The 13,612-nt window shown below is 42.7% G+C and overlaps 2 protein-coding genes across 2 annotated transcripts in view; one reads left to right on the forward strand and one right to left on the reverse strand.

Moving 5' to 3' along the window:
- Positions 1-3,602, reverse strand: part of LOC137645931 (uncharacterized) — a 9,964-nt gene extending 6,362 nt beyond the window's left edge. The window contains exon 1 of the mRNA XM_068378995.1: positions 3,575-3,602. Within this exon, the coding sequence (XP_068235096.1) occupies positions 3,575-3,602 (28 nt within the window). The remainder of the gene's footprint in view (positions 1-3,574) is intronic.
- LOC137638811 (uncharacterized) overlaps positions 1-13,612 on the forward strand; it is a 239,634-nt gene that overhangs the window by 53,290 nt on the left and 172,732 nt on the right. The gene's annotated exons all lie outside the window — the stretch shown is intronic.

A 13,612-nucleotide genomic window follows, 5' to 3' on the forward strand; every position in this document is an offset into this window, starting at 1 on the left:
CTTTGCCCCGTCTGTAGAGGACAGTGCTGCAATGAAGATAAGTGTCGTGATTGTTGGGAATGGTCTTCCTCCCAATGGGAAAGGTATGGGTGTAGGCGGAAGAAGTGTAAGAGGGATTTTTCCCCTTCAAAGGGCGCATCGAAGCAGAAGAAACTCAAGGCTTCTTCCTCCCTCTCCCGACCTTCCTCCGAAGCTCCTACTCGGAGGGCTTCCTCCCAGGGGGGCCGACGAGTAGTAGTGTAGGCCAATTAACACCCAGCCAACCTCGGCCCTCGAGAGACGGCTGCCCCAACTACTCCATCGGGTGAGGCTGTTTCTCAATCCCCTCTGATGCAGCTGTGGCCATTGTTGGGTTTGCCCGGGGAACCTAACAAGGAAGCATTGCTGTGGTTTTTGCACCGGGGTGCTGATCTTCAGCATGCGTCGGTTTCAGGTGTCGACCCCTTATATGTCGTCAACGTCGTGGTGTTGGAGAGCCAGCTGCTCCTGTGGCTGCGTCTGCTTCTCCATCTTCTGCTTCTGAGGTCTTCGTTCCTTCCCCTGACGAACATCCTTCAGGGGGGAGAGCAAAATGCGAGGCATGTCTCTCCGACGAGTGTTCCCCTTTCGAGTAAAGGGTCTCTCATAGACTCCTCTTCGGAGGCCTGTCCGTCCTTCTCTTCGCCTTCAGGGTGCTCTTGCCCCATCAGCTAAGAGACGTTTCTTCACCTCCATTCGTCCTCGGTCTTCTTCGGAGGAGGAAACTGTTCGACCTTAGCCTTCATCTCCTATCTTGTCTCGTCACTCTATATCTCGCCAGGATCTTGCCCAACGTTCTCCTGCTCGACAGACTCGCTATCGTTCAACAGAGTGAATCACGTACGTGTTCACCTTGTGAATCGCCTAACCATTGTCATCGAGCAACTTCTCGTGTACCACCTAAGCGGTTGGTTACTCGTGAATCATCATCTCCATCGCTTCCAACGCGTGAATCGCTCGATGTTCGACATTGATTTACTTATACACTAACACGTCTGGTTCGTGAATCGTCTGACCATTGTCATCGAGTGTTTTCTCGTGTACCACCTAAGCGTGTGGTTACTCATGAATCGCCTAAGTTGCTTTCAACTCGTTCATCGCCAGATCATTAACAACGTCCCATGGTCCACCTAGACGATTGATCGTTCGTGAATTGCCTACGCGTTCGACTTCTCTCCATACCACCGATATGCGGAAATAGCTGACAACGCGGGAATCTCTTCCACATCGGAAATCGCCTGCTCGTCAGCGTTTACCTGCTCTATAGTGATCGCCCGCTCGTCAGCGTTTGCCCGCTCGTCAGCGTTTGCCCGCTCGTCAGCGTTTGCCCGCTCGTCAGCGTTTGCCCGCTCGTCAGCTTTTGCCTGCTCAGCAGCGTTCACCTACGCGTTAACGGTCACCTGCTTGACAGCATTCACCTCTTCAGCGATCGCCCATCCGTCGCCATTCGCCTCATCGACCTCAAAGTCTGGTAAGCCTTCGCCATCTTGAAAAAGGCGTATCGATTATCCTACGAACTAGCGTTCCTCTATACACCAGAGCGTTCTCAAACCATTGCGTCGCTCTCCGATGGAACGCATACGCTCACCTGAGCTTGAGTCTCTTCAACGCAATTGTCGTCAAATCGACCTGCCTCTCTGGCAGTAACGATAGGTCCTGCATTACCAAGGTATCACTCTCCAAAGCGGGAACACTCCCTCCTATCACTCTTCTAGCCATCGATCTTCGTGTCGTGAACAGGAGGTTACTAGTCGCTCCCCAACACTTCAGCAACCACCACATCCTCTTTCAAGAGAAGATCTGCAACTGCAACCACCAAAAGCAGTGTTTGTCGCCTCCAAAGGTAGGGTGAGTAACGATTGTTCTTCATTGCCCCCCCCCCCCTCATGAGAGAATACCTTGATGAAGTCAGTGAGCTTCAGCATGGCATATAATTTCCGTGCTGAAACTTGGTGACGAGCAAGAGGGTTCTCGAACTTGGGGAATTTAATCTAAAATTCTCTCTTTCATCTTTTTCTTTCTCTCAATATCACTTCGACCTTCTCCTAATTTTATAAACTTTCTTTTGTGTTGCTCTCCCAACTCTATGAGAAAAAATTCCCTTATTATATATATGTATATATTATGCATATATATATATGTGTATATATATATATATATATATATATATATATATATATATATATATATATTTGGTTTGGATGTTTCTACATCTATTATAGCCACTGGTGAGGATGTTTATACATCCGTTATTGCTGCCTGTTTAGATGAATTGCAGGTGGTGTTGCGGTTGGGAGGTATTTGCAATCAAAGCTATATGTGGGAGTATTGGATGATCTCAGCCATCCCGAAGATGGTTTGGACCTTTTTGGCGGAACTATTCTGAAGTGTTGGGTCTTCGGAATCCAGGGGGATCCAATGCTTGGGGTAGGACTCTTGGCTTTTGCGCGGAAGCCCATCATTACAGATTAGGGGAGGATGATTCCATATTTTCTTGGTCTCGGTCCTAACAGGCGGGTTCATCTTTCACCTGTGCCTCTATATCTGTTTTGATGCTATCCTTCAGGTAGGGTATGGAATAGGCCATCTGGGAAGTATACTCTTATTGTGCCAATAGTGGAGAATGCAAATTTCCTATCTGACGTATGATACCTCGATATTCACAAGCAGGTAAACCCCACTTAATGAATCCCTTTCTCGATCCGTGCTTTATGGACTTTTCAAATAATGAACCCCCATCCCCTGAATACACTGACTTTTCCCCGGCACTGTTGATGACCTCTGCTAGTTTAATTAAGGAAAATTCTGTTGATGACCTTCGAACTAAAAAGGACCACTCTACCGATGTAAGAAAATCTAGCAATTTGGGTAACACAAGGAAACTACGATTCCTTCATGTTTCCCAAATTCCATTAGGGACAAACTATGATGATATATATAGAGCATTTGAGTGCTATAGATTGATAAAGGAAATAAGGATGAGACTCAGAGATGAAAAATGGGACTCTTGAATATCTTTCGATAGTCATGATGAAGTGTATAATGCCATTAGTAATATTAGTAGTATCAAAATTAACGAATTGAACATCATGGGAGCTCTTTGTGATAAGGTCCCAAAGGAATTGGATGTGTACAAACCTGCTGATTGGTTTGAAAAAGACACAAATGTACCCATGCCTTCACAGGGAAAACCCAAACCACCAATGTGGCTTGTAACTGAACCTAAAGGGATAATAGGGAATTATTTTAAAATATGTAAGTTTATTCAGAAAAAAGTAGGAACCATTGTACCTGGAGATATTATATCTCATTTTGGGAAAAATAGTTATCTCATCCATGCCAAGTCTTCGACTCGATCTGCAATACTATCTAACTTACAGACAGGCAGTGATGAAATTACATTGGAAATGAAACCTCATCTAAATTTTAGTTATGAAAGGGGTGTGGTCTTTAATAAAGACCTGTATGAATTTCCATCGGAGGAGATCCTTTTTATGTGTCCACTAAATTTATGGAAAGTGCATAAGGTTCTTGGAACTTCAATGATTATACTTACTTTCCAGGATGCTGATGTACCTTTCCATATTGTTATTGAAAATGAAAGGATTAAAGTTCGGCCTTTCAAACAAAAGCCTCTGCAATGCTTTGTTTTAAATTTGGTCACCCATCCAAAGTTTGCAAAAATGAAAAAATGTGTGGTATTTGCTCCAAAACTTATTATGGAGAATGTACACTTGAGGCCGGGTGTTCAAACTGCAATTTGAATCATAAATCAACTGATAGGAGATGTGAACTGTATAAGTTGGAGGAAGCTGCCCTAAACAAATCAAGTTTAGAACACATAAGTGTGGGACATGCAAAAGGATTGTTGAATAAATCAACCAGCTATGCAAAGGGCTTAAAATCAAAGGGAAATTTACCACAGGAGACATCAAACCTACCTAGCACTGCCAGTAATCCTAAGAAAAGAAATACAACTTCTGATAATAAAGTAATGCATAAGGTAATCATATTGCCTTCTGAGGCTCTGCCACAGTGTATTAAAACTGGGTCATTGCCCATTTCTGTACAGCCTTCATCTCCCATTACCAACAATAGTACTAACCTCTCTCAGGCCATGTCCTTGCCTGATTTGATGGAGATTCCACCTGACACCAAGTTACCAGGTGCACCTGTATTTAGGATGGTGCAAAAACTTGGTAGCTCACCACCTACTAATCGGAAAATAGAGATACTTCCATCTCTCTCGCCCCTTTCCATAAGAAATATCAAAATTACGACGTCAAATAAATATGATGCTTTGTCTGTTGATGTTTCTGATCAACTGGAAGTCAATTTAAATAGATCAGAAATTAAAGTGGAGGTCCACCAACCTCCTCAACAATCAGATCAAAAAGACAAAAAGAAAATCATAGATGCTAAACCCAATCTATCAAGACCCTCTTTAATAAAACCACCTGGAAATAGTGATAGATCAAAAACTACTAGTGGGAAGACTCCATCCAAGGGGTCTACCAAATTATAAACCATAGTTTTTTTCCTCCATTTTGCAATGGAATTGTCAGGGTTTAAGGGCCAAATATGAAGAACTTAGAAGCTCCTTATTCATGAGCATTCCTCCATAATTATTTGTCTACAGGAGAGCAAACTTGATCATAATACTCCTTGTCCTCATGAATATATTAGTTATAGGACACCATATGATCACCAAGTGGGGAGCCATGGCGGAAGTCTCATGTACGTTCGTCGAGATGTTCCCCAAGTTTCTCTATCTATTCGTACACCTCTGCAGGCAGTGGTTGTATAGATTGATATGGGGAGAAAATATACAATTTGTTCTCTGTACTTGCCTCCAAATGATAACATTTTGTACGATAATTTAGTAGAGGTGATTCAAAAACTCCCTCAACCTTTTCTTTTACTTGGAGATTTGAATGGTAGACATCCTTTGTGGGGTGATGTTTTAGCAAACACGAGGGGAAATATCATCTCATCAATTGTGGAAAATGAAGATGTGGGACTCCTTAATTCAGGAGAGCCCACACACTTTCATGTCCAGACAGGTACCTTGTCATGTATTGACCTAACAATCGTAAGCTCTACTTGCCTTCTCGACTTCGATTGGAGGACATTAGATGATTGGCATACTAGTGATCATGCACAAATCATTATAAACACCAACAATGGTCCACCTTTATAGAGATCGCCACGATGGAATCTTGACAAGGTGGACTGGGATAAATTTTATGAGCTAAGCGAAATTGAGGGGGATGTAGGAGAGGTTGAAAATATTGATGATGCCATAGACTTACTGAATGGAACTCTCCATACAGCAGGAGTCAATTCAATTCCCAAAACAACAGGGTTATTCAAACGACAACCAGTCCCGTGGTGGTCTTCAGAACCAACTGCCCTGCACAGAGCCACAAGAACTGATGAGAATTTAACTATGTACAAGAAATGTAGAGCACAGTTCCATCGTGCCATGAAAGAAGCAAGGCGCCAGTCATGGATGTCTTTTGTTTCCTCCATTAACAGTAGAACACCACCATCTTCTGTGTGGAGGAAAGTAAAAAAGATAGCTGGCAAATTCACCCCCAACCCACCACCAGTGTTGAAGGTAAATGGTCAGTATGTAACTGAAGCGAATGATGTTAGCAATGTCCTGGCTAATAATTTTTCAAATATATCCAGCAAGGATGAGGGAGCCCTTGGTCATCAGTATAGGAGCATTGAAGGAAAGAAAATTTTAAATTTTGCAACAAGAAGGGAAGAGTCGTATAATTCTCCTTTCACTGAAAGAGAATTTGATTCTGCATTTGCTCATTGCAACAATACAGCCCTTGGACCCAATGGAATTCCATATGCAATGATTAAACATGTACATTTTAATACAAAGTTATTCATTTTAAGCATTATTAATAGAATATGGCATGATCATAGTTACCCAAGTGTTTGGGAACTAGCCATTATTTTAGCCTTTTTAAAACCCGGTAAGGACAAGTTTTTAGAAGCAAACTATCGTCCTATTGCATTGGCATCTTGTTTATGTAAAATCACGTAGAAGATGGTCAATGGAAGGTTAATGTGGTACCTTGAAAAGAAGGGTATTTTATCGCCCATTCAATGTGGATTCAGAAAAATGCACTCAACGACTGATGTGTTAATACGACTCGAGTCTTCTATTTGTGAGGCCTTTGCTTCCAAACAGCACCATGTGACAGAGTCTTCTATTTGTGAAGCCTTTGCTTCCAAACAGCACCATATGACAGCCTTTTTTAACCTTGAAAAGGCATATGATACCACATGGAGATATGGTATACTTAAAACCATGTATGAAATGGGATTGAGAGGAAAGCTGCCACTATTTATTCAGGCATTTCTTTCACATAGAGTTTTTCAAGTGAGCGTGGGGGAAACTCAGGTTAGTGTGCAGATTGTAACCCCTTTTTACACTAGCAATTAATGGGATATCCTCAGTCATTCCCCGGGATGTTCTCTCAACATTATTTGTGGATGATCTCTCCATATCATTTGCTGGAGCTAGAATGGCAATGGTTGAGAGAAAAATACAACACTCAATTAACAAAATTATCCAGTGGGCCGATATGAATGGATTTAAGTTCTCGACAAGTAAAACTACAATTGTCCATTTCTGTCGTATCTGGGGATTACACCCAGACCCGGATGTATACATTAAAGGTCAACGGTTCCCATGTGTAAGTGAAGCTAAATTTTTAGGTTTGATATTTGATTGTAGGCTTACATGGGTTTCTCACTTGAAAGCATTGAAAGCTAAATGTCTTGTGGCTATGAATCTTTTAAAAGTATTGTCTCATACATCACGGGGTCAGACCGTAACACTATTTTGAAATTATACAAGGCCTTATTTTTTTTCCAAAATTAGTTATGGCTGTGAAATATACTCCTCAGCCACCCCAAGCCGATTAAAGATACTAGATTCAATACATCATGCTGGTATAAGATTGTCCACAGGAGCGTTTAGAACCTCACCTAACCCAAGTCTTCTTGTTGATGCTGGGGAGTTACCTCTAGACCATTACCGTATGTCTTCCATTATTCGGTATTGGTTTAGATTTTCAGACTGCAAGCCTTGTAAGGAACTCAAAATCTCCTCAACCTTATGGCTTTCGAGTAAAACAATTATTAAACAGTCTTGATAAAATTAGAGGTAAGGTACTTCCATGTAAGATACCATCAACCCCTCCGTGGAAATTACCAGAGATATCTTTCTGTAAATATTTTATTAGTGTTAAAAAAAACATGACTGAATTAGAAGCTGGATCTCTTTTTATGGATCATGTTGAAGAATATAGGAAACAACTTTTATATATACCGATGGCTCCAAATCCGATGCTTGGGTTGGATTTGGAGTATTTAGTAGTTCTTTTAATCGTAGAGGGGCACTTCCTCCAATATCTTCCATATTTACTGCTGAATTATGTGGCATACTAACCGCTATTGAGAAAATAGCGTTAAAAGAGGAGGGCAATTTTACCATTTATAGTGATTCAAGAAGTGTTCTTCAAGCTTTAGAAGGTTTTGATTCTAGTAACCCTTTAGTTTTAAAGATTTTAGAGTGGCTTTTAATTTTGGCCTAAAAGGTATAACAGTTAGATTTTGCTGGGTTCCGGCACACGTAGGTGTGTCTAGAAATGAAGAGGCAGATTCACTGGCAAAGAGTGCTGCAGCAGAGTTGCTACCAAGAAGGTCTCCCATTCTTTGTGATGATTTTTTACCAGCAATTCGGAATTCTATTTATAATAATTGGCAAAAGCATTGGGATAGGTTGAGCAAAAATGAGATGAGAGAAATTGCAATTGTTATATCCCCTTGGAGGTATAATGGGATGCCCCAAAAATGGGAGACTACTCTTTGTTGTTCCCACATTGGTCACACCCGGATGACACAATAGTTTCTGCTGGCTGGCCAATACCAACCATATTGCGACGACTGTTTGATACCCTTGACAGTGAGGCATTTGTTGACTGAATGCCCCTCTTATAGCTCTGAAAGAAATAGATATTTGTTTGAGGCTTGTGGTTTTGATGGCAGGTTCATCCTTGCCAAGATCCTAGGACATGATGTGTCGTACAATGCCAGTGGCATTTTTAAATTCATATCAGAAGCAGGTCTTCTTAATGCTATTTAACTTTTATATCATATTAACTTCTAGTGGAATTTTGAGATTTATAACCGAAGCAGGTCTTCATAATGCTATTTAACTTTTATAACATATTTACATCTGGTTTTAATTGAATATTCTTTTAATTTTTATTTATAATAAATGATATCGGCGGCAATGACCTTTGATGTCAGGATGCCAGAGAACTTCAAATCAACCAATCAATCAATCTTCATTGCCCCACTCCCCTTCCCGCAAACGCGTAATGTAGCAACTACCAGGAAAGGAGGGATGTGGTAAGTTTCAGGATTTCAGGATCCATAAACTCCCAGCATTTAGAAGGGAATTGGCATCTACAGTCCTTGAATCCTCAGTGTCGGTTGTGCAGACCCCTTGGAAGGACCGTTCATCCTCTCTCCCTTCAGAGGATTTATCAGAGAGTGCGTCGATGAGCAAGCAGCCGTGGTTCAACGCATTGGTTAGGGCGGTAACTCAACCCTTTGTCCCCATGTTTCCTTCGCCTACGTCGGAATCCTCAGAGAGTCCAATCGATCTGGGACCTAGGACCATGACTGCCTCCTCCACCATGAAGAGATAAGGTCTCGTCAACGTGAGTCAAGCTGACCCCTATCAGGACGTGTAGGGTAGAAACCTCCCCTGAGGTTTCACCATTGCCCCGGCTCCTCAGTGTCGGACTCTCCCCTTCTGTCACCGATAGAAAGACCCCAAGGAGAGAACATTGGCACACTTACAGCTCCCCATTCTCTCCCTTCTGAGAAGGTCACGTCATCTAGACTTTCTGCTTTGGAGCCCCTGTTTCCTCCTTGAAAGGAACCTAAGGACTCTAAGACTATTGTCAAGTCCTCCTCCAGGACTCAGAACCCCTCTGAAGGTTCCAGGAGTCTAGTTAGTCTTCCAGTTGACGACCACGACCCTCCCCGAGGTGAGACCTCGGTGGTGGATGAAGATCTTGCTGCCAGCCGAGCTACGGATAAAGGTCAGAGAGAGTCAGAAGATACCGTTTGGCAGATTCTGTCCATAATGCGGGCCCTTAACGGGTTACCACGATCCAGAAACGACCCCTCAAGAAGGCAAAGTTATGGTCCCAGACTGTGTCTTGGGCACCCAGAAGCCTCCTAAGATCGGTGCAGCTTTTCCATGGTCCTGGGTGTTAAAGGGTGTCTGGTGTAAGATCGCCTCCCAACTATCTTTCATCTCTGAATCGTTGCTTCCTCCTCATCCCCCAAACTCTTCCCACTTTCAGGTGCCAACCAGAGGAGATATTACGACATTATGAATGAGACCTTCTCGACAATGTCACTCCACCACTCCCAAGAAGAGCTGACCAAGGGAGTCTCTTGAGAGGCTCTCTTCGCGTCGGGTGTCATTCTCAGCGTGTGAGATCCTAAACCAAGAGAAGGTTGTGAAGTACGCCATGCAGGCTACTTCATGGCTGGATCATTGGTTGGGATCGGTAGGAATCCTGGTGCAAACCGAGGATTTCTCAATGCATCGCACCAGGAAGTCCTGGGAGACCTTTCTTCTCTTTGGCACAAGCACCATTGAGTTTCTGGCCCACCAGGTAGTGACCTTGTTTTGGACCAACACCATTCTGAAACGAAGAGATGCGGAGGTCGAGAAATTTCACCAGCAGGTCCTGAGTTGCTGAGATAACTAGGTTTCGAACCTCCTCCATGAAGGGGTTCTTTCTCTTGAGCCTAAGGACATCAAGCAGGCTGTAGAGAGGTGGAGGAAGTCCAACACAGACTCCCTCCTTCATAGGGCCTTTACACTTCAGGTTTACAGACCTCCAGCCCCCCCAAAGACCAGCCAAGTAAAATTGTTATCGAAGAAAACGGCAGCAATTTCAAAGTCTAAGGTGTCTAAGAAGCCCTTTCCTGCCAAGGACGGGAAAGGCAATTAGTCCAACCGTGGAGGCAAACACCAGAGAGGTGGTGGTAAGCTAGAATGGGTCATCTCCCTGCTTGTCCACCAGTAGAGGGATGCCGTCAAAGCTGCTGGACCACATGGATGCAGCTCGGGGCCAAACCCTGTACGGTCTTCGTGATTCGCTCAGCATATCGTCTCCCGTTCATTTCATCTATCCTTCCACTGACCAAGAATCCAGTGCTTGTGAGCTCCTTTGCAATGGGATGCGAAGCCCATACCATGTTAGAGAAGGGTGCTCTCCAGGAGTTCCTCGACGGGTCCCCAGGCTTCTTCAGTCGACTCTTTCTTGTGAAAAAGGCATGTGGAGGCTGGAGACCAGTCATCGATCTCTCGGCTTTGAACAAGTTTTTCGAACAGACTTTGTTCAGTATGGAGATGGCAGAAACAGTCAGACTAGCGACAAGGCCACAGCACTTCATGTGTACACTGGATCTGAAGGACGCATACTTCAAGATCCCAATCCATCCGTCTTCAAGAAAGTATCTGAGATTCAACATCGACAACAAAATATACCAGTTCAAGGTGCTGTGTTTCGGCCTTTCCACAGCACCTTAGGTCTTCACAAAAATGTTCACCCTAGTGTCATCCTCGGCTCACAGGTTCGGCATCCGTCTCCTTCGTTACCTGGACGATTGGCTGATCCTGGCAGACTTGGTGACAACCATTCTTCAGCACCGAGAGAAACATCTGAGGCTTTGCCAAGATTGGGGGTCATGGTAAACCTTGAGAAGTCTTCCCAGCTTCCCACTCAAAGACTGGTATACCTGGGCATGGTATTAGACACTAATCTGCACAATGCCTTCCCGTCAGTCGACATGATAGCAAGGCTCAGGAAAGCAGCAAGACCTTTCCTCAGACGAGAACTCCCAGCCCAGAAGTGGCGAAGTCTCCTCGGACACCTATCCTCCTTGGCCCGTCTAGTTCCATATGGTCGCCTCAGGATTCAATCTCTCCAGTGGCGTCTGAAGTCCAATTGAAATCAGGCCTTCGATTCTCCGGACACTCTGATACCCATGGGATCAGAGGAAAAGATGGACCTTGGATGGTGGTTGGTGGGCGAGAATCTGCTAAAGGGTGTCAATCTTCTCGTCCCTCCTTTATTTGATGCTGTTCTTGTACACATCAGAGGAAGGGTGGGTGGCCCACATGCTGCACCACACGACCTCAGGCCTTTGGCCAGAGTCCGAAAAGTGCCTTCACATAAATCTCTTAGAGGTGAAGGTGGTCTTTCTGGCCCTTCAAGAGTTCCACCAGTTTCTGGCGGTTCACTCAGTGGTGGTGATGAGCGACAACTCCATGGTAGTAGCTTACAGCAAGAAGCAAGGAGGTACTTTTTTGCAGCTCCTATCCCATCTAGCAGTAGAGATACTAAGATGGGCGGGCGGAAGTCCATGCGGTCTCACTGTCAGATCGCTTCATTCCAGGCAAGACGAATGTGCTCTCCAACCATCTGAGCAAAGCGTCGCAGATAGTGGATTCCGAATTGTCTTTGTACCATGTAGTAGCCAACAAAATCCCGACTTTGTGGGGTTCTCTGACTGTGGATCATTTTGCAACTCTCCTGAACTTCAGACTCCTGTTGTACTGCTCCCCAGTCCCAGATCCCTCATAGCTCCGCTATGGCATCATGCGGAATGGTTCCTTGACCTGCTGCTGATTAGTATACTATATATTTTCTTAACAACTGAAGTAAGTGTAATGCCTCTGTAATTATTGCAATCAGTCAGATTTTTTTTTTTTTAACACTCCTAGCTCCCATTCATCAGGCTTTGCCTCTTCATGTCACACACTACAAAATAATCCTGCAAGTAATCTGCGGGTCGCTTCATTTTCGGCCAATATCATCTCAGTTATTCCATTGTATCCAGGGGTTTCCATCTCCTGAGTTTTTTAATGATAGCTTTGACTTCAAACACACAATTCATTCATGGGCACATCAAGGTCTTCCGATGCTTCAGGAATATCAATCAAATTATTCCCTTCGTATCTCTTATTCATACCTCACTAAAGTGTACCATCCAATTTTGCATTTCTTCCTATTCTGTAGTTATAACAGATCCACCTCTCTTTTTGATGGCTATATGCTTCTTCTTCTTTGCTCCCATAGAGATTTCAATAATAATTCTATGAACAATTCTTACACCATAGACAATCCTTGAATTCATAGCTTTGTCGGCTTCATCTGCATTCCTGTCTAAATATTCTCTCCAGTCATTCCTGGCTTTTCTTTTGACCTCATTATCAATACTAGAATAATTATCATGCTCTACCTTGTAAATTTCATTACTTCCTCGAAAACCTTAAACAATCAATTTTTTTCTTTTTTTTTTTCTTTTTATATTATCCTAAGTATCATTTGATATCCATGGTTTTCTCTTTGTAACTGCATGTCTCAAAATTTCACTACCATCTGACTGATTATTGTTCTTTGATATCACATCATTCTTCATCAATTGTCTGTTATTCATCTCTTAAAGTCTTTAAGACTGCAAATCGATTCCTACATTCAATTTGCAAATGTTTCTCTGTGCCCATCTTCTAGAGTCTTACTTGTATCAAACTTATGTATTCTATCTACATTTCAGTTTGGTGCTTAAAGTTTTAATTTCACTGTAGCAATGAGGAGCTGGTGATCACTACCAATATCTGCACCTCTATAGCTTCTAACATTTCTCAGAGCCCTCCTTCTTTCTTTATTAATGCTATGCAATCTATTTGATTTTTGTAATTGCCATAAGTTGAAGTCCATGTATATATGTGGTGTTTTTGTGCTGGAGAAGAGTACCTCCAATAACAAGAATGTTTGTTGAACAAAAACTTATAAAATGTGCCCTATTTTTATTTGAAACTCTACCAAGACCCTCAGCATCCATCACATTCTTTTTTGCTTGATTATTCCTTCAAACTTTAGCATTGAAATCACAAATCACAATTTTCATATTTCTCTCAGGGATCTCATCTATTACACTCTGCAGTTCTTCATAGTATTCATCTTTCCTTTCTTCAGGGGAATCATTTGTTGGTGCATAGCAAGCTATAATACTCATATTGCACTGCTTTGATTTAAAGTTTACTAGTAACAATACTATTTACAGCTCCATTTCGTTAATGCCTTTTCTGCTCTTGGTGTCATCATCATTCCCACCCCTTCTCTTCCAACGCCATCTCCTCATCCTGAATAGATATATGTATTGCCTTGGTCTAAGATTTTTTTTACCATTCCCTTAACAACGTGTTTCAGTTAGAGGCAAGATATCCAAACTATCTTTCATATATTCATTCTCCGTTTACTGTAACTTCCCAATCTGATTCATGAGTCTTCCATTCAAATTATCAATTTTCAATTTTTTTTCAGTATTTATAAACCGGATGATTCTTAGCATCCCGCTACGCCTGGGACTATGGACCATTCTGTCCTTTTGGCTTTCTATAGACTGACTAAATCCATGGAGGATTCATGGGCTAAATTAATCAAAGGATAACCAGTTCCTTGTGATG

Source organism: Palaemon carinicauda, chromosome 1, assembly GCF_036898095.1.
Source record: "Palaemon carinicauda isolate YSFRI2023 chromosome 1, ASM3689809v2, whole genome shotgun sequence".
In the NCBI taxonomy this organism is placed as follows: Eukaryota; Metazoa; Arthropoda; class Malacostraca; order Decapoda; family Palaemonidae; genus Palaemon; species Palaemon carinicauda.